Source organism: Nicotiana tabacum, chromosome 2, assembly GCF_000715075.1.
Source record: "Nicotiana tabacum cultivar K326 chromosome 2, ASM71507v2, whole genome shotgun sequence".
NCBI classification, from domain to species: Eukaryota; Viridiplantae; Streptophyta; class Magnoliopsida; order Solanales; family Solanaceae; genus Nicotiana; species Nicotiana tabacum.
In genome coordinates this window covers 60,220,217-60,244,703 of record NC_134081.1, presented here as the reverse complement: position 1 = coordinate 60,244,703, position 24,487 = coordinate 60,220,217, and the positions used below count along the sequence as shown (strand labels likewise).

General features: G+C 36.5%; 1 protein-coding gene across 1 annotated transcript; it reads right to left on the bottom strand.

Moving 5' to 3' along the window:
* Nucleotides 1-795: 795 nt before the first annotated feature.
* On the bottom strand, nt 796-13,802 carry LOC142170787 (ubiquitin carboxyl-terminal hydrolase 2-like). Its single transcript, XM_075233460.1, has 5 exons — nt 13,660-13,802; nt 4,177-4,223; nt 2,150-2,196; nt 1,918-2,020; nt 796-1,829 (listed from the first exon to the last, which is right to left on the bottom strand). The coding sequence occupies exons 1-5, from the start codon at nt 13,688-13,690 to the stop codon at nt 1,053-1,055; spliced, it is 1,005 nt and encodes a 334-aa protein (XP_075089561.1). The 5' UTR covers nt 13,691-13,802; the 3' UTR covers nt 796-1,052.
* Nucleotides 13,803-24,487: the final 10,685 nt, after the last annotated feature.

The following is a 24,487-nucleotide window of genomic DNA, read 5'->3' as shown; positions in this document are numbered from 1 at the left end:
CCAATATAATAAGCCAAGTCAATAAAATACAAGTGAAAAGTTCAAAGTATCCGAAGCAACATGTTTCAGCCAATTAAATAACATATTCAACATGATTAGTTACGATTCAACTGAACCAGTCAAATCAAGCGGAAAGACTCATAAAACGGTCACTTCTCCACAACTATAAATATGTCAAAAGCACATCAAAGTTACAAGAGAAATAAATATGACTTTTGAAGACAACTACTTCAATCATTTCTCCACAGGTCTCAAGTTTTTTATTTATCACATTTAATCTTAATTTATCTGTTCATGAAGATTGGATACAATGCTTGACGACTGTCAAAGTGTTTATGATGAATTCTTCTAAAAGAATTTCAAGTCCAGAGTTAGTGTTTCAACACAATCATTTGTGCTAGACTACTATTCTATCCAAATTATTGTTCGTAAAACCTAAAATTGTTTGACTGATAATACAAAGACCCTGAGAGAAGAGATGATATAGAAACACTACTCAAGTTCAGAAACATTCTTGAGATTGCTATCATTTTGTTGCTTTAAAACAACCATTACAAACCGTACTCCATTTAGTTTTGCCTTTTCAAATTGTGTTCGTGCTTATATTAACTCAGTCTGGAATAAGTAATATACTTGCTATCAAAAAAACAAGGTGAAGATGCACTCCCTGCCTCTTTTATCACTTAATGGACGCTATGGAAACAAGTTACTTTAAGTAAACAAAATGCATTTACCCTACTTTGGTGGTAGCTGACTGATAAGAAACATAAAAAGATTCAATTAACAATCACTGAATTTCTAGAACTTGCCAACTGGAATTAAGGAATATAACGCCAGATAGCATTTTGTTCAGCATGTATCAGAAGTTCAAATTAATGCTCAAACTTAGCCTGGAGAGCATGCAGCTCTCAAAGAGGCAAATTCAGTTAACAACGTAAATGAGACGGTAAATCGTGAAAGAGAGCAATAGAGAAATATCAGAGATAATCCGGAGATTAAACATAAGTTTCACCAAAATACGACATTGTTTAGCCTGTGAAAAGTGAACGAATTCACCTAGGATTGGTGGTTTTCTGTTTCGCCTTCTCTATAAGAGGTCTCAACTGCTTCTTTTCAGCTAGAATTTTCAAAAAGTTGAAGAGAAAGGGTATGTAGTTGTGCTTCCGACGGATATTTTCAGTTTTCCATTTCTTGAACTTCTCCTCCTCCCTCAATATTTTATCACTAACGGCTTCTATGCCAGAATTTACTTCTGATAAGGATTTATTGAGCGACTCCACTTGGCTGCTATCCACCATTCTCTCCGACTGCGATGCAGCCAGCTGCTGCAGAATACGCTCTCTCCTCTTCTGAAGCTCCTTCAGCTCAGTGGTATACATCTCTTTCCTGTTCTTTACTACAGCCATCAGATTGAATCTTATTTCACTTTGGGAATACCTCTCAATACGTTCCTGAATAACCGGCTGCACCATGCGCAACCACTCGATATCACCTTGCCCACCAGGGCATGGCCCAAGACTGATTGGTCCCTCCTTCAATCCATCGAGCTCATACAACACACCATCCACAGGTATATAGCTGATAAAATGGTATACATCATCATCTTTTCCAGCAGCCTTCTGTTCTTCAGGCACAAATGGCTCAGGTCTTGCAAAACTATTATGGGCTGTGCGAATTGCTTCACTGTTGTTGATAGCTAAGCCTTTAAGCTCTGCTGGGAAATTCTTTGTGAATTCTTTTAGTGCTGATAGTTCTGGGCCTATATCAACATCTGGACTGTTCAGGAGAATTGACAGGATTGCTTGGGTAGCACAGGCATTGTTTATCACCTGCTTCACGTCATCAAAAGAGTTACAAGTCATAGTGCTAAGCAACTTCCGTTAGTTTAACCACACATATCATGTAAAGCCATTTGACCTGACTAGCAAAGAATAAGTTTGGGTTTGGATCCTTGATCACAAGGCGATCATCTTTTTCACCCGGACGCCATTTGAAAAGGAATACCAAGCCATACACGGGCCTGTGAAAAATCATAAGATTAAGTATTATTTCCTTTTGAAAGAATTGGGGAAACGCGAGCTTGAAGCTTCTGAGAATAAACTGTTTGCACAATCATACAATTAATGTTAACATGGCAGAATTAGTTTACCTAAGACTGTTGAGCTCATCAAGATCCAAAGAATACAACTCCTCAACCTGTTTCAACATGAAATAGCATGAGAAGAGAAAAAAAAATTAATCACCCAAAAATAAGTGGCTATCTGACCATTTTAACATCCCACCCTTCCCAATCCTCAGCTTTTCATTTGCTTTATCTCACAAGAAAAGCACATCAATCATACTTATCAGCTTCTACTGAAAGGGCAGAAACCCCCTTCATATAGAACTGAGATAACCACAAATATGTTGAAAGAGAGTCCAAAAGATGGGGAATGATGGACAAATTAGCCAAAGCTCCTCCAATCATGGCTAATTCTTGGTTTTTTTCCTCTTCATATTCATCATACAACAGAATCACAGGTTGCGCAGAAATGAATTAAGTACCAACATTATTCTTCCATAATTTGCAGATTTTAGCTTTAAACCAGGTATGGCATGAAATGAACGAATCCTATCTAGTTTCCAGTAATTACATAACATCATTTATTAAAATAGCAAACTGCTGTTGCCAGGAAGCCTGACAGGCAGTAAGATCTGCACCTAATCCCCTCGAGGTGTTAGGAGGGGAGAATAGTTTATTGATGTTGTAATTTGGGATGTTTTTCTGTAACTTTATTGTATCATCTTGGTACCTTCAACAACAACATCAAAAACAACAACCCGGTGAAATCCCACAAGTGGGGTCTGGGGAGTGTAGTGTGTACGCAGACCTTACCCCTACTCCGGAGGAGTAGAGAGGCTGTTTCCGATAGACCCTCGGCACAAGAAGATGGAACGAGACTATACAGCAGTAACATCAAAAGAAACCAGAAAGATAACACCAGCAACACAATAACCAGGAAACAGAGAGGAAAACAATAACACTAAGCAGTAATAATGGCACAGTACTACAGACGCAATGGAGTAATATGGACACAACAAGAGTCACTAACATCCTAAGACAAATCACTACCAGACTAGCTTCCTACAACCTAACCTACAGCCTAATGAGGTACAAAGGACACAACTGGACATCTTGGTACCTTGTTAATAAATATTTTACCTTATCAAAAACAAAAGTGATTATGACTGAAGGGTTACTCAATCGGATCGGGATAGTTGTTCTTTTTTGCTCCAACGCCCTCCAGGAACCACAAACCACACTTTAATTCAATGTATGTTCGTGCTGAACTATTTACACTTTATATACATGTATCATCAATAAAATGCATCCGAACTTTAGATAAAACCGTAACTAAGCCAGTTGCTTCCCATTGCTTTCTTTAGCGCTCCTCATGTGTGGCACTCCTCGCTCGTGGAGTTATGAAAATTCCTTTCAGCATCACGTGTGTCTTTTGTAGATTAGTTTTAAAGCTAAAAGTGATAGTAATACAGGATAGGAAAGTGGAAAGCTATGCTAAAACCACTATGGAAGGGGGAAACGTCAATATCTACCTTTTTATATATTTCCTTTTCTAGCTTATATGCTTTTTTCCTTCTTTTAAGTTCTAGCATAAAGGTATTCACCACCGACCAAAGGAAACGATTGCTCGAAATTCCTAAGCTTAAAATATATACAAGCCAACTATTTGCCTCATAACAAAATGTGATAATAGCAAAGATAAAGATTCCATTGAGTCTGCCTATGCCTTAGTGGCCAGAGTTACCCGGTACTTGTACTAGTAGGAGATATCAGGTACTCGGTGGAATAGTCGAGGTGAGCGTAAACTGGCCTGGACACCACCGTCATTAAAAACAGACTCCATTGAGTCGCATTACATACATCTCGGTATATAACGAGTAAATATAGATTAAGTCCATAATCGCATGTACATAAGAAATATCTGCAAAAGTGATGTATGATCATCACATTTATAAGAAAAATGAAAAGTAGGAAATCTCCAAAAAGCATGTTCTCATTGCATAGCCACACTTGAAATGTTCCAAACTAAAAGAGAGATTAAAACACCTATAATTAAAGAAAACAAATCATAACTGAAAAGAGAGTAAAATTTTTGAGAGTAAACCGAAAAATACCTGCACACCTTTTACTTGCATCTGTTGTATGAGTTCGGTAAAAACCCCTGCAGGCAAGCAACATCAGTACCTTTCATTCAAAGGTTGTACCAAGTGAGATGCATCAGGGAGATCATACTTCCAGCATTAAAATCACAGTGGCTAAAATTTAGAGGTCAGGCGGATTCAGAACCCCAATTTAGTTTCTGATCGTTAAGAAGAATAAAGATGAAAAAGGATGTTACATTGGATTGTTTCCACTCCTACTGGAGAGCACACTGTCCCTTACCCCCAAAAAAGCAAAACCCGTACCCAAAAATCCTTTTGCTTATTTTTTCATTCTGTGGATAATGATGGTGTCAAGGCTAGCACAAGTACCGAGTGAATCTTCCCACCAAGGCCTAAGCAGATGGGAAGAAATTATCTAGTGTTTTTAAATCTCTGCTTTGACTTGAATCTTCAATGTGTGCACACACTTCACTAACTACTAGGACACATCCTTGGGTGTAGCACACCCGGTGTAACACACCTAAGGCTGGCAAAACTGGCTCAAGCCCATTCAACCCACCCAGTATTTAATGGGTCGGGCATGACAGATTTCCTAATGGGCTATTTTGGGCTGCACCCATTTTAACCCACAAAAGAACTTAGCCCTAACCTAACCCGTGTCAAACTAGACTTATCCAAGTACTACGTAGCTGTAGCTTTTCTAGGAATATGCGCAGTTTTTCAAGTACCACTTTGAAAGTAATAGTTGTCAGGTATTGTTTTTGCTTTTTTTATACTCCTAGTCTCCTACATTTTTTTGCTTCTAGTTATGGCCAGCTGGGTTTTGCAATTGTATCTTCTTCCTTCTTTTTTTTGCATTTCATCTTCTTTTTTCTTTAGATGAAGTAATTTGTTTATTGATGGCATCAAGAAGATGCAGTAGTACAAAAGATAATACAGCAAAAAGAACTAAGTCAGCTCTAATACAAGAAATGCTAATTTAAGACCAAGGTGCTGACAAAGTTCAGAAAGCTATCAGGGGTGTCTGTAGGGGACAATTTGTGCCAACTAAAAAGAAACATTATGCACCTAGCCTTAATAGAGTGAATTGGGGTTGATACACCATCAAAGCATTTCATGTTTCTTTCTGCCCATAAACACCAAAAAAGACTAGCAGGGATCATTCTCCAGATTTGCTTGATGGTTTTATCAACTTTCCATGTGTTCCAGTTTCTAAAGGCTTCCTTGGTGCTCTGAGGCATGACCCAGTTGAATCCAAAAAGTGAGAGAAACATGTTCCACACATCTGCAGCTACTGGACAGTGTAGAAACAAATGGTTGTTGGTTTCTTCATTGTTCTGACACATGTAGCGTCTATTTGCAATCTGGAAGCTTTTTTTCCTTAGATTATCTTGAGTGAGGCATGCATCTTATAGTGCAGTCCAACAAAAGCAGGTGACTTTTAAAGGAGCTCTTGTTCTCCAAATAAGCTTCCATGGCCAGCTTTCTACCATTTCATTTTGTGCTATCAAAGATGTATATCCCGCCTTGACAGAATAGAGACCTTCCTTGGACTTGCCCCACTTTAGCTTGTCTACTGCTTGAACATTGATTCCATTATTTTCTACCCTTGACAGTAGATTTAGCAGCTCCTCATACTCCCAGTCTTGTATATACCTTCTAAGAAGAATGTTCCAACTGTTATTTTCCCTGTATTGAGCAATGGATGAGTCAGGATCACAAGAGATGTGATAGAGGTTTGGAAAGTCATCTTTTAGAAGACAGTTCCCTTGCCATTTATCTTTCCAGAATTTGATGAGCGTCCCACTTCCTGTAGAGAAGTAGGCATTCTGATAGAATTCATCCCAGAGTCTGCTAATGTATTTCCAAGGTCCAACTCCATATGAGGCTCGGGAGATTTTTGTACACCAATGGCTTTGGGCTCCATGCTTAGCTGTGACTACCTCTTTCCAAAGTGCTTGGTTTTCCTGAGAGTATCTCCATAACCACTTCATTAGTAAACTTTTGTTATGTGTAGCCAAATTTTTAATGCCCAATCCACCTTGTATCTTAGGCATTGTGCATTTAGACCATTTTACAAGGTGGAATTTGTGTTCCTTACTATTCCCTTCCCACAAAAAGTTCCTCTTGATTTTGTCAAGTTGTCTCAGTACCTTGCTAGGCATAGGGAATAATGACATAGTATATGTTGGAATGCTGTCTAAAGTGTTGTTAATCAAAGTAAGTCTACCACCCATCGAGAGGTACTGCATCTGCTAGGAGGCTAGCCTTTTCTCAAATTTTTCAATCACACTGCCCCAACTGGATCTAGCTCTAAACTTAGCACCCAATGGAAGTCCCAGATATGTTGTTGGGAAGGAGCCAGTGTTGCAGCACAAAATTTCTGCCAACTCTGCCAGATTTGGAACCTCATTGACAGGGTATATAACACTCTTGAGCATGTTGATATGAAGTCCAGATAAAGCTTCAAAGATTAGCAGGGTAATATTAAGGTAAAACATTTGTCTTGATTCAGCCCCACAAAATATTAAGGTATCATCAGCATACAAAAGGTGCGAGACATTGACTGAGTTTGTTGTCATGTTGCCAACATCAAAATCATTGATCCATTGTAGTTCCTTGGCTTTATCTAACATTCTGCTAAGACCTTCCATGGCTAGAATGAAGAGAAAGGGTGATAATGGATCACCTTGCCTTAGGCCTTTCTGAGGGAGAAGAAGTCCACTGGACTCCTATTAATCAGCACCGAGTATTTAACTGTTGTGATGCTGAACTTGATCCATCTAATCCACCTGTCTCCAAATCCCATCTTCTTTAGCATAGTAATGAGGTATGACCAATTGAGTTGATCAAATGCCTTCTCTATATCTAGTTTGCATACGATGTCTGGTTCCCCACTTTTCATCCTCCAATCTATGATTTCATTTGCAATTAGGGCTGCATCAGTAATCTGTCTATTTCTTATGAAAGCATTCTGATGGTTAGAGACCAGCTTCCCCATGACTCTTTTTAGCCTCTCTGCCAAAACTTTGGCTGCAATCTTGTATACACTGCCAATTAAACTAATTGGTCTAAAATCCTTTAGTTCAATTGCTCCCTTTTTCTTTGGGATTAGAGTTATGAAAGAAGCATTTGTGCACCTTACCATGTAGCAGTGTTGATGGAAGTGATCAAGTGCATTCATTACATCATTTTTAATGAACTCCCAAGCCTTCTGGAAGAATGACATAGTGTAGCCATCAGGATCAGGGGCCTTATCTGGAGCACATGACTTAATTATTGCTAGGACCTCTTCCTCTTGAAATGCCAGCTCAAGATCTGTTTTCTCCTCTTCTGAAATGCTTGCTAGACTTTCAAATTCAGCACAAGGTCTCCAGCTCTCCTGTTCAGTGTATAGTTTCTCATAAAATTCTAGAATTTCCCTTTTGATAGAGTCTTCGTCCTCGATAATCTCTGGTCCTACTTTGAGTTTGTCAATACAGTTGTTCCTCCTATGAGAGTTAGCCATCTTTTGAAAATATTTTGTGTTCGTGTCCCCTTCCTTCAACCACAAACACCTGGATTTTTGCCTCCATGAGATCTCCTCAGCCTTTATCAGTTGTTGATACTCTTATTGTAGAGCTAACATCTGTGATTTCTCTGCTGTGGAATGTGTTCTGTTTTCAGCAATTTGTTCAAGAGAGAGATGCTCGTCTAAGATTTTGTTCTTTCTGGCCTCTAACTTGCCAAAGACCTCTTTGTTCCAGTGTGTGATGTCCTTTTTGAGATTCTTTAGCTTCTGAACCAGTATGAAATCTGGACTACCACTAATTATATAACTCTTCCACCAAGCCTTCACTTTGTTCTGAAATTTCCGATTTAACTTTTTGTCCTTTTTTTAAACAATTGGTTTTGCGTATAAAATTCTTTTCTGGAAAGGATTGCTAATTTTTTGTTCTGGATAATTGATCACTTTAACTAAGAAAATAATTTAAACTAAAAAGACAAAGATCATAGTATAAAATTGTGGAGAAGAAATAGTGGGATATTAATTTCTGCTAAAGATTAAATAAATGTGAAAGTTACAAAAATAAAATAAAATCGATAAAGCTGATAACGAGTCTTGTTTATCAACGTATCCATGAAGAAAAAATCAAACTAACTATTCTGCTTATAAAAAAGGTTACTATGAAAATTTTGTTAATGAATGTTAGATCACTTAGATGTTGCCAAAGGACTAGTTGGGTGGGTTGGGTTATGACCCATTATTTAGCCCATCTTGACCCAGCCCAAGTGAGCTTTGGGCAGGGTTGGGCAATGACCCATTTATCAATTCAGCTCATTTTGACCTGCCCAAAATCTGCCAACCGCCCATTTGACACCCCTAAACACACCCAAGAATCCTGATTAAAAAAAGAAAAGAAAAAGATAATCATGAAAGAGTTCCCGAGCCCTTAGTTGCTAATCGTCGAGAAGAATAAAGATGAAGAAGAATGTTTCCTTGCATTATTTCTAATCCTCTTAAGCAGCACAGGATGGTCTTTGAGTCACTCATGAATCTCTGCAATCCTATCCCCCACCCCACCCCCCCACCCACCCACACCCCACACCCCACCCAAAAAACCTCTGCAGAAAAAGCAAAGGAAAAATAAAAATAATCACCAAAGAGTCCCCAAACCCTCATCTGGCTTCAATGGGTTCGACTTACTTAATCAGCAGACAGTATATGCAGTAAGGCGTTAGCTACTACAACTAAAGACTTATGTGTCATGTTTACATTATTTTCAATCACATCAACTAAAAAGAAACATTAAGCACCTAGCCTTAATAGAGTGAATTGGAGTTGATACACCATCAAAGCATTTCATGTTTCTTTCTGCCCATAAACACCAAAAAATACTAGCAGGGATCATTCTCCAGATTTGCTTGATGGTTTTATCAACTTTTCATGTGTTCCAGTTTCTAAAGGCTTCCTTGGTGCTCTGAGGCATGACCCAGTTGAATCCAAAAAGTGAGAGAAACATGTTCCACACATCTGCAACTACTGGACAGTGTAGAAACAAATGGTTGTTGGTTTCTTCATTGTTCTGACACATGTAGCATCTATTTGCAATCTGGAAGCTTTTTTTCCTTAGATTATCCTGAGTGAGGCATGCATCTTGTAGTGCAGTCCAACAAAAGTAGGTGACTTTTAAAGGAGCTCTTGTTCACCAAATAAGCTTCCATGGCCAGCTTTCTACCATTTCATTTTGTGCTATCAAAGATGTATATCCAGCCTTGACAGAATAGAGACCTTCCTTGGACTTGCCCCACTTTAGCTTGTCTACTGCATGAACATTGATTCCATTATTCTCTACCCTTTACAGTAGATTTAGCAGCTCCTCATACTCCCAGTCTTGTATATACCTTCTAAGAAGAATGTTCCAACTGTTATTTTCCCTGTATTGAGCAATGGATGAGTCAGGATCACAAGAGATGTGATAGAGGTTTGGAAAGTCATCTTTTAGAAGACAGTTCCCTTGCCATTTATCTTTCCAGAATTTGATGAGCGTCCCACTTTCTGTAGAGAAGTAGGCATTCTGATAGAATTCATCCCAGAGTCTGCTAATGTATTTCCAAGGTCCAACTCTATATGAGGCTCGGGAGATTTTTGTACACCAATGGCTTTGGGCTCCATGCTTAGCTGTGACTACCTCTTTCCAAAGTGCTTGGTTTTCCTGAGAGTATCTCCATAACCACTTCATTAGTAAACTTTTGTTATGTGTAGCCAAATTTTTAATGCCCAGTCCACCTTGTATCTTAGGCATTGTGCATTTAGGCCATTTTACAAGGTGAAATTTGTGTTCCTTACTATTTCCTTCCCACAAAAAGTTCCTCCTGATTTTGTCAAGCTGTCTCAGTACCTTGCTAGGCATAGGGAATAATGACATAGTATATGTTGGAATGCTGTCTAAAGTGCTGTTAATCAAAGTAAGTCTACCACCCATTGAGAGGTACTGGATCTGCCAGGAGGCTAGCCTTTTCTCAAATTTTTCAATCACACTGCCCCAACTGAATGTAGCTTTAAACTTAGCACCCAATGGAAGTCCCATATATGTTGTTGGGAAGGAGCCAGTGTTGCAGCACAAAATTTCTGCCAACTCTGCCAAATTTGTAACCTCATTGATAGGATATATAACACTCTTGAGCATGTTGATATGAAGTCCAAATAAAGCTTCAAAGATTAGTAGGGTAATATTAAGGTAAAGCACTTGTTTTGATTCAGCCCCACAAAATATTAAGGTATCATCAGCATACAAAAGGTGCGAGACATTAACTGAGTTTGTTGTCATGTTACCAACATCAAAACCATTGATCCATTGTAGTTCCTTGGCTTTATCTAACATTCTGCTAAGACCTTCCATGGCTAGAATGAAGAGAAAGGGTGATAATGGATCACCTTGCCTTAGGCCTTTCTGAGGGGAGAAGAAGCCCACTGGACTCCACTTAATCAGCACCGAGTATTTAACTGTTGTGATGCTGAACTTGATCTATCTAATCCACCTGTCTCCAAATCCCATCTTCTTTAGCATAGTAATGAGGTATGACCAATTGAGTTGATCAAATGCCTTCTCTATATCTAGTTTGCATAGGATGCCTGGTTCCTCACTTTTCATCCTCCAATCTATGACTTCATTTGCAATTAGGGTTGCATCAGTAATCTGTCTATTTTTTATAAAAGCATTCTGATGGTTAGAGATCAGCTTCCCCATGACTCTTTTTAGCCTCTCTGCCAGAACTTTGGCTGCAATCTTGTATACACTGCCAATAAAACTAATTGGTCTAAAATCCTTTAGTTCAATTGCTCCCTTTTTCTTTGGGATTAGAGTTATGAAAGAAGCATTTGTGCACCTTACCATGTAGCAGTGTTGATGGAAGTAATCAAGTGCATTCATTACATCATTTTTAATGAACTCCCAAGCCTTCTGGAAGAATGACATAGTGTAGCCATCAGGACCAGGAGCCTTATCTGGAGCACATGACTTAATTACTGCTAGGACCTCTTCCTCTTGAAATGCCAGCTCAAGATCTGTTTTCTCCTCTTCTGAAATGCTTGCTAGACCTTCAAATTCAGCACAAGGTCTCCAAAGCTCTCCTGTTCAGTGTATAGTTTCTCATAAAATTCTAGAATTTCCCTTTTGATAGAGTCTTTGTCCTCGATAATCTCTGATCCTACTTTGAGTTTGTCAATACAGTTGTTCCTCCTATGAGAGTTAGCCATCTTTTGAAAATATTTTGTGTTCATGTCCCCTTCCTTCAACCACAAACACCTGGATTTTTGTCTCCATGAGATCTCCTCAGCCTTTATCAGTTGTTGATACTCTTATTGTAGAGCTAACATCTGTGATTTCTCTGCTGTGGAATGTGTTCTGTTTTCAGCAATTTGTTCAAGAGAGAGATGCTCGTCTAAGATTTTGTTCTTTCTGGCCTCTAACTTGCCAAAGACCTCTTTGTTCCAGTGTGTGATGTCCTTTTTGAGATTCTTTAGCTTCTGAACCAGTATGAAATCTGGACTACCACTAATTATATAACTCTTCCACCAAGCCTTCACTTTGTTCTGAAATTTCCGATTTAACTTTTTGTCCTTTTTTGAAACAATTGGTTTTGCGTATAAAATTCTTTTCTGGAAAGGATTGCTAATTTTTTGTTCTGGATAATTGATCACTTTAACTAAGAAAATAATTTAAACTAAAAAGACAAAGATCACAGTATAACATTGTGGAGAAGAAATAGTGGGATATTAATTTCTGCTAAAGATTAAATAAATGTGAAAGTTACAAAAATAAAATAAAATCGATAAAGCTGATAACGAGTCTTGTTTATCAACGTATCCATGAAGAAAAAATCAAACTAACTATTCTGCTTATAAAAAAGGTTACTATGAAAATTTTGTTAATGAATGTTAGATCACTTAGATGTTGCCAAAGGACTAGTTGGGTGGGTTGGGTTATGACCCATTATTTAGCCCATCTTGACCCAGCCCAAGTGAGCTTTGGGCAGGGTTGGGCAATGACCCATTTATCAATTCAGCTCATTTTGACCGGCCCAAAATCTACCAACCGCCCATTTGACACCCCTAAACACACCCAAGAATCCTGATTAAAAAAAGAAAAGAAAAAGATAATCATGAAAGAGTTCCCGAGCCCTTAGTTGCTAATCGTCGAGAAGAATAAAGATGAAGAAGAATGTTTCCTTGCATTATTTCTACTCCTCTTAAGCAGCACAGGATGGTCTTTGAGTCACTCATGAATCTCTGCAATCCTATCCCCCACCCCACCCCCCCACCCACCCACACCCCACACCCCACCCAAAAAACCTCTGCAGAAAAAGCAAAGGAAAAATAAAAATAATCACCAAAGAGTCCCCAAACCCTCATCTGGCTTCAATGGGTTCGACTTACTTAATCAGCAGACAGTATATGCAGTAAGGCGTTAGCTACTACAACTAAAGACTTATGTGTCATGTTTACATTATTTTCAATCACATCAAGATTGTTGGCAATGGTGATTAGACCAACTTTTATTGGCCAAAGGTGCAAAAGGCCAATTATTAGTTCTTGAAATGAAAAGAACAGTGGCAACCTTTTTGGATAAATGGCTAAAAGCTGGTCAGTACGATGCAACAGAAGGAAGGATGGCTTTGCCACAATTAGTTTTCTGACCTTAAAATTGATAAGACTGCAAATATTTTACATATCTCAGCAGAATCTCCCACAGATTAAATTTTTAAAAATGATTTCAACCCTGTCACTAAATACTAAATACAAAAAGAGATCAGATGATTTTTTTGGAGGCCCGTGAACAGTTGATGATCTGATTGATAACTATAATTAAAACTAATAGTAGTAGCTATTTTTGCCAGCAGCCAGGAAGGGCATCTATAGTAATCATGCAACAGCAGTGCAGCAATATAAAGCTAAACCAATAAAAGATGTATTCTAAGAAGAGCGTGGAACATAAAATAACTTTAGAGAAGAGGAAAATATCTTTCTAGCATAGCCAACATTCCAGGCATAAAGCATTTGAAAACTATCTTAATATTTTTGTTTCTGTTTTTGGGGTAAGGTATTTTACCCTTAACACATGAAGATTGAAAAACACAATTTAAAGGGTGAAATTATGTAACTAGAGCTGATACCCAGTAACAAAGACTCTGCCTTATTTTCTTTTATCAACATGTCTCCTTGTTTAACTTGAAGCTTGATAAATTGCTGCTATAATAATATAATAGCCTAATCATCTTTCTATTTTCTCTTCTCCTTTAACATGATAACTTGATCATCTAACCCTTCATTCTCTTCTTACTACTTTCCCCCTTTTGTGAATTATATGTTCGGAAATCAGTTAGCAGCTAAAGACACAGGAATTACTCTTTTTTTTAAAAAGAAAAAAAAAAGTGACAAGAATTACTCTTTCTACTCTAAATCTCATTCCCATGACAGAAGTCGAATAAGGAACTAAGAGTTAGGAGACTTACCGGGATCAGACTCGATAGTGCACCACGACATGACTGTTAATCAGCTGCTGCAAGAGAAAGGGCATAGAGAGCATCAAGGGCGGCTCTAGGGTAAGGTAAGGCAAGTGACGCCCTCGCCTTAGCACCAAAATATTTAAGGCCCCAAAAATAAGAAGTACTGTTATATTATTATATAATATATATAATCCATAATTTATATTTATATAATTATTAATAAAATATTTCAAATTTTAATAATTTTTATTATTTAGTAGACGTAAGATTGAGTGAGTTAATTGGATAAATTTTTTTCATTAAATTAAATAATATATTTACCTTTATGTATAGTCTTTTTTCATGTATCTCACTATTTTACTTTCCAATTTCAACTTAAATTCTCTAAATTAACTATTCCTTTTTGTCACATTTGATTGATCCACACACCAAAAAGCAAATTCTTTTGTTTCTCATCTTTTCTAACTAAGAAATCCCCGAGACAAATGTCGCAATGTTCAAAACACGATGTTAACGGGCTCACCCTTTATCATTTTCACTTAAGGGAAGAATTCAATACCATATGACGCGCGCTTAACTCATACGTTATGAGTTGCGCTCTCACCACTAGATCAAAGTCATGTAGATTTTTTTTGTGTCTCAATATTATATGAATTTTATAAAAGAAGTTTCAGGGTCTTTTTAATATATTTTATTTTAGGCCACCAGTTCTGTTGAGCCGCCCCTCATTGACGATCAACAATTATTTACAGACTACTGCTCCACCATGAACGTATTGTTCAACCAACTTCATTCATATTTGGTAACTGAGTGACACACTCACTGCCATTAATGTTCTTGTCATTGTTGCCTTATCTTAAGTGAGACTCTATAAATTTGATTGAGAATGCCCGGGGTGGACAAGTGGCTCTAGTAGGAGACTAGTAAAGCCTTGATTTAGGTACACAAAATTTTTAATAATGGATTTTATAATTTTATTTCATATTAGACAATATTATTGTTTGTAGACAAAATAAAAAAGTACAAAAAAAATTGTAAAAAAGAAAGAAAAGTGTCTACTCTTTAACGGTAAAAATATTTTTAAAACGTTGAATTAAACCTTAAATCTTCATATTAATAAATACATTTTTTACAACAATATCAAAGGTAACATATTGCAAATACATGTCTAACATCTTATTTATTTAAATTATCCTTTTCTAATAGAAATAATAATATTACTATACGAAGTTAAAGACTTCATGTCATTTAAGAAAATATACTATAAACAACAAGTATGAAAAAAATGCAAGATTAATTTTTGTTGCATATATGTGTGTATACTTACTAATAAAAAAAGTATAAGACCTCTTATTAAAATTTTGGCTTTAGGCTACTAATTTTATGGAGCCGCTCTTGGAGAGCATTAATAAAAACGACAATTTGATCATTCAATCCTACTACAAATAACCAATTTGTTTTTGGTAGTATCATCAGTAATCCCTCGAAAACAAACCCTAAATTTCACACAACTACCATCACTCTAAAGTTGTTGTAGGAACTAGGAAAAAAAAAACACTTAAAGCTGAGCTAATAATTGCGTGCTCTCAAATTTAGTAAATCTAAAGCGGTAACAGTATGTACCTCAAATTAAAGGGAGACGATGAAAAGAGCCGACAATTGGATATCTCACGACGTCGCATGCAAAACTCGCTCGTTTTACTCGTAGTTGGAGATATTTTGACTGGCACCGATTTTTTGACAAAGTAGAGTTGCGGATAGACGAACCTGTTTCGGATCTAGTACATTGTACATCCAACAAAACTTTTCGACTTGGGTTGTGTTAGATAATTGGGCTTAACGTAGCTGTACGAAAAACATTGGGAAAATGATATTGTATAGTCGTTCTTAAAATAATAGCCGAAAAATATTTTTTTGTTTTATATATATATATGTATGCTATATACAAAATTCAAATTTTGTATAATTGTTTTGCTACCGAATGTAAATAGTTTTTAGCTCGGGCTAAAAGTGAAAAAAAAAACAAATAAATTAGGTGGGTTGGCCACTTTTAACACCTGCTATTAAATATTAGCCAATATTTTAAAAGTTATTAGCATTGAACCATTACTTTAATACGAAAAAATATTTGAGAAAAAAATACCCCTAGCTAAACAGGGAATAACTCCGATAACGGCTCCTGGAGTTTGAACATTTGTCCGTCCAAACTCCATGGATTATTCGTGGAGTTTGAACATTTATTCGTCCAAACATCTTCAACATCTTCTCATGTAGTTTTGAACTATCGAAGTTTAATCCTTATTTTTATTTGTTATATATTATATATACAATTAAAATATTAACATCATTGTTTAACAGTGAGAGTATATGTTTATTTTTTATAGAAACTATTCACGACGTATCAAAATTATCTGACACAAGAAATAGATATGCACCATTTCTTATATGAGAATTCAGCAGTTTTAAGGAATATATTATTGAAACAACTAGCTCACTCCTAGCCTGAAGTCAAACCGCTAGAGCACCAAAGTCGCCAATCTGGATCAATAATATAATATTCCGACTAGAAAGTCACTATAATGGTACCGGCGATCATGGTGTCAATGTCGGTGAGAATTTCCTCAATTTGCCTTCACTTGGAGTCATGGGCGGCAACTGTAATATGCTATAATCGATGTCAAACCCATGGAATTATTCTCCTCCAACAAGTAGTCATAAATCTTTTTAAGATGTTTGATTCTCTTAAACCATTTTCTCTTTATAAGCTCTCACACACTTAGACACAGAAGCGACCTCCACTGACTTTTGATATTATAGAAAAAAAATTATTTTAATAATTGAGTTGGACTATGATGCAGTTTTTACCTTTAAAGGGTTGAAACTTTAGCACATTGTGTTGGGGTTTCACCTTTAAAAGGTCCAAACTTCAGCATAACTACTCTAGTATAACATGTATGGTATTTTTCAACTTCAGTTAAACTTTGAAATCCACTAGTGATTGCTAGAGTTGTTTCATGTTTCAGTTAGGGTGTACTTTTGTCTAGACATTTTTGGTATAAAAAGAGTGGCTAAATACTAATAGCTTTTTAAATACGGCCAAACTTCAATGACAAAGGTTAAAATGGTTATTTTCCAATTTTATCCGAAAAACAACCACTTGCTGGACAATTAATCAAAAATAGAAAAAATAAATGGTGTCGCTGCCAAAATAAATATTAGCCCGTGTTTCTCCTATTGACCCAAAATAACTTTTAGGCCTAATTTATTAACAAATTACAGTCATCGTTCCTAATGTACTTCTCTCCCAAGTCCACCTTTATTCCCACCTTCTTTCTCTTTCTTTTGTTCTATCTAATGCCAAGATTTTCCTCACCAAGACCATTTTCATTCCCATCCTCTTTCTCTTAACTTCTCTTATTTTATCAAATTAAACATAGATATTTTGCTCACTCTATTTTATTTTCCCCTATCTTTTCACTCAGCCACTCTTCTTCTCTTCCACCATTGTTTTGTTGACCTCTATTTTTCACATCCACCACCATTCTCACCATCAAAGGCCATGGTCAGCAATTTCATCGGCACAAAACTCAAAAAAAGAACCCTTTTTAGATTTCTTTTTTTTTTTTTCTGTACAAATATTTTCTTCTTCTTCTTCTTCTTCTTCTTATTTTTGTACATGTGACTGATTTTTCTTCATCATCTTCTTTTTTTCTTCTCTTTTTTGGGTCCTAATGTTATTTTGTAAGATCTTTTAAAGTTGGTACGGTGACTTGAGGTTTTACTGGTAGTCAGAAGATACACGTGTAATTTCATATAATTTTTTTATATAAATAGTGTATAAAAGTTATTTATGTAGTATTATATGTATATACAACGCATTTTATATAACAATGCAGTTGAAAGTTTTGTATAATTGTCATACAATGTATAAAAATTATATATACATTATTATATAGTATATTAAAATTGTATATACACTATTATATAGTCTATAATTTTTGTATATACAATGTATCTTACATTTTCTAGTGCATCCCCGATTTATCACTAATGCATCCTGAGTGTTTTTGTGTATCCGAAATATTTAATATGTTTTACAGTATATATATACTTTATACTAGTGTATAATAATTTTCGTGCAATATTATATATATATATATATATATATTAGATTCTTTATAAAAGATAAAATATATATTATAATTTATAGTGTAATAGAAGGGTTTTGTTGGTCGTGGAGAAGACGATGGGATATTGATAGATTTTAAGGAATCTTACAGAAATGTCCCAAATAAGTATCAACTTACTAACCTCTAGCAATTAATCATAGACTTACCAAAATTAGCCAAGTACATATAAAAATTAAAAACCCAAATAAATAAGGTTCTTTCTCTCCAAGAATCACACGCAAATATCTCCTTCTATATTTTTAAGTGTGATCAGCAACATTAGATATAAGACGAAAAGGAAATTTTATGTATGAAGTAGCAAATAAGGTGATGAAATAAAAGAATATATATATATATATACAAGATTGCAAAAATCTAAACCAAAAAAATATATTTTTCAATGGGTATGATTGAAATTCATTGAAAACATATAGATGTGTCAATATACAAAATTTGAGGAAGATTGGAGGTGATTTGGTATCAAAATTCGTAGTTAAAATTGAGTTGAAAAAAAATTCTTCTGCGACACATGTATCTCGCACACAGGTGTCCATGGATATACATGTGATACACATTTGATACAAATATAATACATATATGATACACAAATGATACATAGTGTGATACATGTTGATACCCAATTTTGCTCTCATATTTTTTAAAATATATACATACCTTCGAAATAGCATTTTATACATCATTATTTAGTTTACAAATCTATACAAGCATTTCCTATAATTTTTTATATTTTTAGAGCTCTTAAATTAATTTTCTTGCATTTAAATTATATAAATATCTAGTAATTATCCCTTTAAATTATTTTGTGATGACTTAGTTACTTAAAATTATTATTTTTCACCTATAATAAATATTTCAAATATTTTATTTTATTCCATATAATTAGCATTTTTAAGCTATTTATCTAATTTTGCAATAATGACCTATATTCATACACAATTGCTCTTTATTTTATATTAGTTGTGTCAAAATAGCATATTTATATTTTTTATAATACTAAGTTATTATTTTAAGCATTTTAGTGCATAAATAATATTTTTATTTATTTATTAAGCATTTTTTATAAATCATTTTGATAAAAGGTTGACAAGGTGGGTTGCTCTGATGGTAAGCACCCTCCACTTCCAACCAAGAGGTTGTGAGTTTGAGTCACTCCAAGAGAAAGGTAGGGAGTTCTTGGAGGGAAGGATGCCGAGGGTCATTTGGAAATAGTCTCTCTACTCCAGGGTAAGGGTAAGGTCTGCGTACACACTACCCTCCCCAGACCCCACTAATGGGATTATACTGGGTTGTTGTTGTTGTTGTTGTTGTTGTTGTTATTTTGGTATTTAAATAATAGCCCATTCTAACCAATTTTGTACCACATTAGTGGCCCAAAACTACCCAAACCTCAGCCTAGTCCATCCTATCCCAAAGCCAAACGACCCTTAGTCTCAAACCCGGACGGAACCTATCTCAAATAACCCGCCCCGTTTCCCTTGTAATCCTGGTTGTTGATCTCAAATGATCAACGACCCATAATTAACCTACCTGTTTTATATTACCCCTCACCCTAAACCCTAAAGACCCATTTTCCCCTTTACCCGCCGCCTCTAAACTCTCTCTGTCTCGCCTCTCTCTTCAGAAACCCTAGCCGCCTCCCCAATCTTCTCCAAATCCGAGTAAATCATGGATTCCCTCTGTGATTTATTTGCCTTTTATGCGTTATCTCGTTGTTACTTGCAAGATTATGGTGTTACTTAGTACTTGCCTAAACATGGAAAGTACCATCTCTCCGATTATGCCCGAATGAGTCTTATTTCTTGAATGTGGACCGTATTTCGTCTACACGCGTCTGATTCTACACTATGTGAGTCCGATTTCGTTTGGATTTCTGCTGATTTACACTTTTCCTAAAAAACTAGGGTTTACCGGATTCCTCTCTTAAATCGATTTAAAATTGATTTGCATATTGTCTTTCCTTATTTGTTGCTTAATTTACTCCGTTTCTTTATGTGTTTGTTCGATTTTTGACTGCTATATAAATCCCCTCATTTTCCCTTCTGGAGGGGGGAGACTTTGGAAAAAAACGATTTCTTCACGAAAATTTTGAGATTTTTGGTACTCTCTTGCTTGGTATTCTGTATTGGCCGGCTGAAAGTCAAGGCCATTAGCATCTTGTTACTTAACCTGTTCTTGGTGCGAGTACTGCCCTGAGTTCATCGAAGCTCTTGGGAACTTTGACGCATTAGGGATCCTGGGTTTTATATGAAAACCTATTCTTTACCGTTCTTTGCTTAACTGGTGAGTCACTATACTTTGCAATTTCGTTCCTAGGCATCTATGGTTTGTATACATTTTCATTCCTGAGATTGGTCAGTTCAGTATGCTTGCAATTCCGTTTGCTTTCCTCAACTCTTTAGGTCTCTTTAGCCTTTAGCTTCAAGCATGCCTAAACCAAGTTCTATTAAGTTCTGACCAGTCAATGCGTTAGAAATTATTACTGTTTGGGACTCTTACACTTGTTAGCATCTTCTGGTGTTTAATTTAGTGTTTTGCTATCAATCTTGTTACTTGAATATGCCTTACTTGCATAATTTGTACTTCTTTTAGTCGACTAGTGTAGTGAGTTCAAAAGTATGAATATGCACACTCACTGTATGGCATAAGCCTGTTTCGCATCATATTCTGAATTTCTGTGGTAGCTTGCTTATCTAACATATTTGACCCTGCTCTCTATCAATATGCCTTTAGCATGTTTAACCCCCTCCCTGATTCACCAATAGTTATAATCTACCTTTCTCGTGTCTAAATGCTGCCATGTTGCCAAATTAACATGACTGTTTCATAACATCAAGACCTATACTTAGCACAATCTGGACCTTCTTTAGGTAAATAGTCTATTGTGTCGATGCTAGAATACCTATACGTGATAGTTAACATGAGCTTACTCTTCACTCTGTACTGAATCTCTATGATGCTTGTCTTGCATACATAATGTGTTTTAATATTATAAGACCTTTTCCCTCAGTTGTGATCTTGCTTCCCTGCTAATATGTCCCCAGTATGTCTTAATCTCTTGTTCCTTCAGTGATTGCTTGGACTGTCATAATGTGTGATCCCTATCATGTTTCAATGCAATCTTGCCTCCTGATGAGAATTAACATGTTTGTCTTATGATACTAAGATGCATGCTTAGCTTAATCTGAACCTCTTAGGTCTCAATTGGTTTAATGTCATGAATGATAATCTATGTATATCTTGCAAACCTGTTTCTTCCCCAATTTCTTTCAATATGAGGCTATCTATGTGGTGCTTTGCTGTCCTGCTGAACCTACTGGCCTATTTGACTAATTACTCTATATGCTCAATTTGGCTATGTCTACTTTAGGATATGAATGTATCTCCTAACTTCTGTCCATTTTCCTCACTAGCAACTTATGCTATTCTGAACTCTTCATTCTTAGCCGGCTAAAAGCCAAGGCTACCTAGGTTCTATTATTGGCCTCCCTAGTGTGAGCACTGCTCGGGGTCCAATTGAGGCCCTTGTGAACTCTGACACACTAGGGCTTGGTCCTATTCATTCTCTCAACCTCCAAAACTGTCCCTAATACTCTATTTCCCTGTCACGTACTGCATATCTTTATTGGTTGTTCCAAATGGTGCAACACTTGGTGTTGTTGCTCATTGAATTGGTGTGAGCTCTTCTATGGACCCATGATCGTGTATTGAACGTGGCTCTTTGTTGAAGGCCCAGTAAGGCTGGGTATTTAGTTATTTTATTTGGGCCTACTGTGGGCCTGTTCACTGTTATGAAATATTGTTACTCATTATTGGGCCTGTAATAATTTTTGTATAAACAATTGATGTGTTAGTAAAAAGGGAAATGGGTAGAATTTAATATCTATGTGCAATGGGGTAGATAACATGCCTATATGACTTGGTAATATGTTTGCTATATGTGTTGTTCGATTACATGAGCATTGTAGGGATCATGACATTAGGGGAGCACACACACACATTACTTGTTTACTATTAATCATGAGTTCAAATGCTATGTCTACTGCTATGTGTTTATAGACAACATGCTTATAGGGAGTAAGCACCCCTTCAACTTGCATGATTACTTTCAAATATACTAGAAACCTGCCTATAGGAACATATGAATTTTCCTTCAGTTCGCTCCAGTTATTCACTAGAAATTATGCCTATAGAATTTTTGATCATTTCATTCGTTATTGTATCGCACTGATCACTAGAAATCTTGTTTATAGGACTAAGTATAAATGAAACAAGTTCTAATCAGCAATCGTAGAGATCCTGCCTATAGGAAATAATTGCTCGTTAATTGGTTAATTCTAGACTATTCAAACCCTGCTTCATGCACGTCGTATGAATAATTCTGGGACTTTTTCCCTAGCAAATTCTATTGTACCCAACTGTGTAAATCACTTAGGCATCGCACACATATAGATTGGTAACTTGAAACTCTCAACAATTAGCTTATGATGCCCGCATGATTCTGTCTATAAGCTATATCCTGCATCTGAAATCACTTGTATACTTTGATCGCCTAGAAGGCATGTCTATAGGATTCTGCAGATTCATGATTGACATATGTGTTTGCGTGCATTTATTGCTCAAGTGCGGAGGCAAACTTGAGCCCCCTTTATTGCCATACTTGAAGTCCAATGTGTTTTGTATGTCACCTAGTTTTATCATTTTGAACAGCCTAAGTTTAAGTCTAGAACCACCCTAAATAGAGGTCCAATACCTCCTGGACCATAGGTATGGAAAGGGTAGTGCACGCATAAGGTACGACCTATAATTGAATTAGTGCGCTTCAGGTAACAACTTTAACATAGTAATCGGGTAGCAGAAGATGATAGTCTATGCTCGCTGAATAATATGAGTAACAACTCATCTTGAGGGAGTTACAAAGTATTATTTATGTTGCACGGGGTGATCCTTTAGGCTAAAAAACTTAGGACCCCCTCCTCTTTATATGATGTTATTAGAACTAAATAGTTGTATCCCTATATTCGCACTAAGATCTGTATTTATCATGTTGTAATAAAGTTCTGTGACTTCTGAACTCCGTTATTTATTTGATCACCTAGCTTAATCATAATCCACATAATCTTAAGTTCACCCGGGACCCATAATTGTGGACCTCGAGGAGTTCCTAACACCTTCTCTTTGAGGTAACTTGAGCCCTTACCCGATCTTTGGTGGCGTTGACTAGTCAAACAGAGTAGTTTGCATAATAGGTGCCCTAACGCACGTTAAACCGTTAGGTGGTAACTTTTCTATTTTAATATCTTCCGTTAAAAGAGTTGTCATATGTCGAAACCCGATTTTGCGAGAGAAAAATGGGGCGTGACAGCATGATGACTCTACTGGGGATACTTAGGTTCTTACCATAATGAACTTGTCTTATGTGGATTAGTTTTCTTTGTTATAAAATGCACATTCCTTTTCCATCTTTATTTGTTAAATTTTGCTATTACATGCATATCCCTTTCCCGTTCGCCTTGTTTAAACCCGTTATAACATGTACGTCCCTTCCCTTCTCCACCTTTATTTTCTTAAATTTGTTACGATATGCACATCCCTTTCCCTATTCACCCTTATTTGCTCTAACTGCTCTTCATTTGTTTAAAGATTACTATATTGTTTGCTTTATTACATTCTCGCATATATTCCACGGACTAACTTCTTCCTTTGTCTCTCTTTTATGTTTTACCTTAATACTGTATTTACCACTTTTTACATATTTATCATGAAAATACTTGGTAATGTGTTATTATCTTTGCATAAAGCATGCTCCACATCATATTCCACTCGTTCCCAACTAATACCATAGCGGCACTTGATGAGTGTCCGCGCTCTTACAAAAGTTACCCTTTTAATTTGGAAAGGCTTATTTGCGGTAAAACTAGTCGATCAACGGTGCAGTCGACGGTTTCATGCCTTTCCCTCCCAAGTTGTCTACTTAAGGGTACCGGTCTAGAACCTTCTATATATCTCGCTCCAATATCAACTGTGCATGCATCATGTCAAACCTAGTATGGGTTAGAACGTTGTCCGCGTGACAATCCACTAAGATAAGCCTTGTCAAAGCTCGACGGGATTTCCATAATCCCAATGGACACCATCAGGTTATGTGCATTACTTGGAGAAAACACGTCGGTATGGTAATCATTAATGTGTAAATAGTCAGACTCGGAGGGGGGGAAGGGCTAACTCTATTTGTTTTGCAGAAAATGAGGCACGAAGTCTCCAGGTTCGGCATGGTTCAAAACATCCCACCTTTGCTGCTTGATTGGTGGAAGAACCTCACACCTAGTGACCAGAATCATGTGAAAAGAGTCCTCGGAAGTTTACCTTCCTTATTGGACATTAGGCCAAATAACGCATTGATTGAGGACGTCACTATGTTTTGGGATGAGAAAAGAGATGTCTTTCACTTTGGTAATGTAGAGATGACCCCTCTCTTAGAGGAAATATGAGGCTTTGCTAGGCTGCCATGGGATAGTCCGGGTTTATTAGTACTAGAAAATCGCACTCCCCGTGGTTTTTTGAAAATGATGGGTTTCAAGAAAAATGATGAATTACTCTGTCTGAAGGAGTCCTACATACCATTTGAATTCCTTTATGAACGTTAT

Bases quoted from the DNA above. Each gene is read 5' to 3' on its own strand.
- LOC142170787 (XM_075233460.1), bottom strand. From the start codon at position 13,690: ATGTCGTGGTGCACTATCGAGTCTGATCCCG. The intron at 4,224-13,659 runs GTAAGTCTCCTA...GCTTGCCTGCAG, and splicing joins CACTATCGAGTCTGATCCCG to GGGTTTTTACCGAACTCATA. The intron at 2,021-2,149 runs GTAAACTAATTC...GATTTTTCACAG, and splicing joins GATGAGCTCAACAGTCTTAG to GCCCGTGTATGGCTTGGTAT.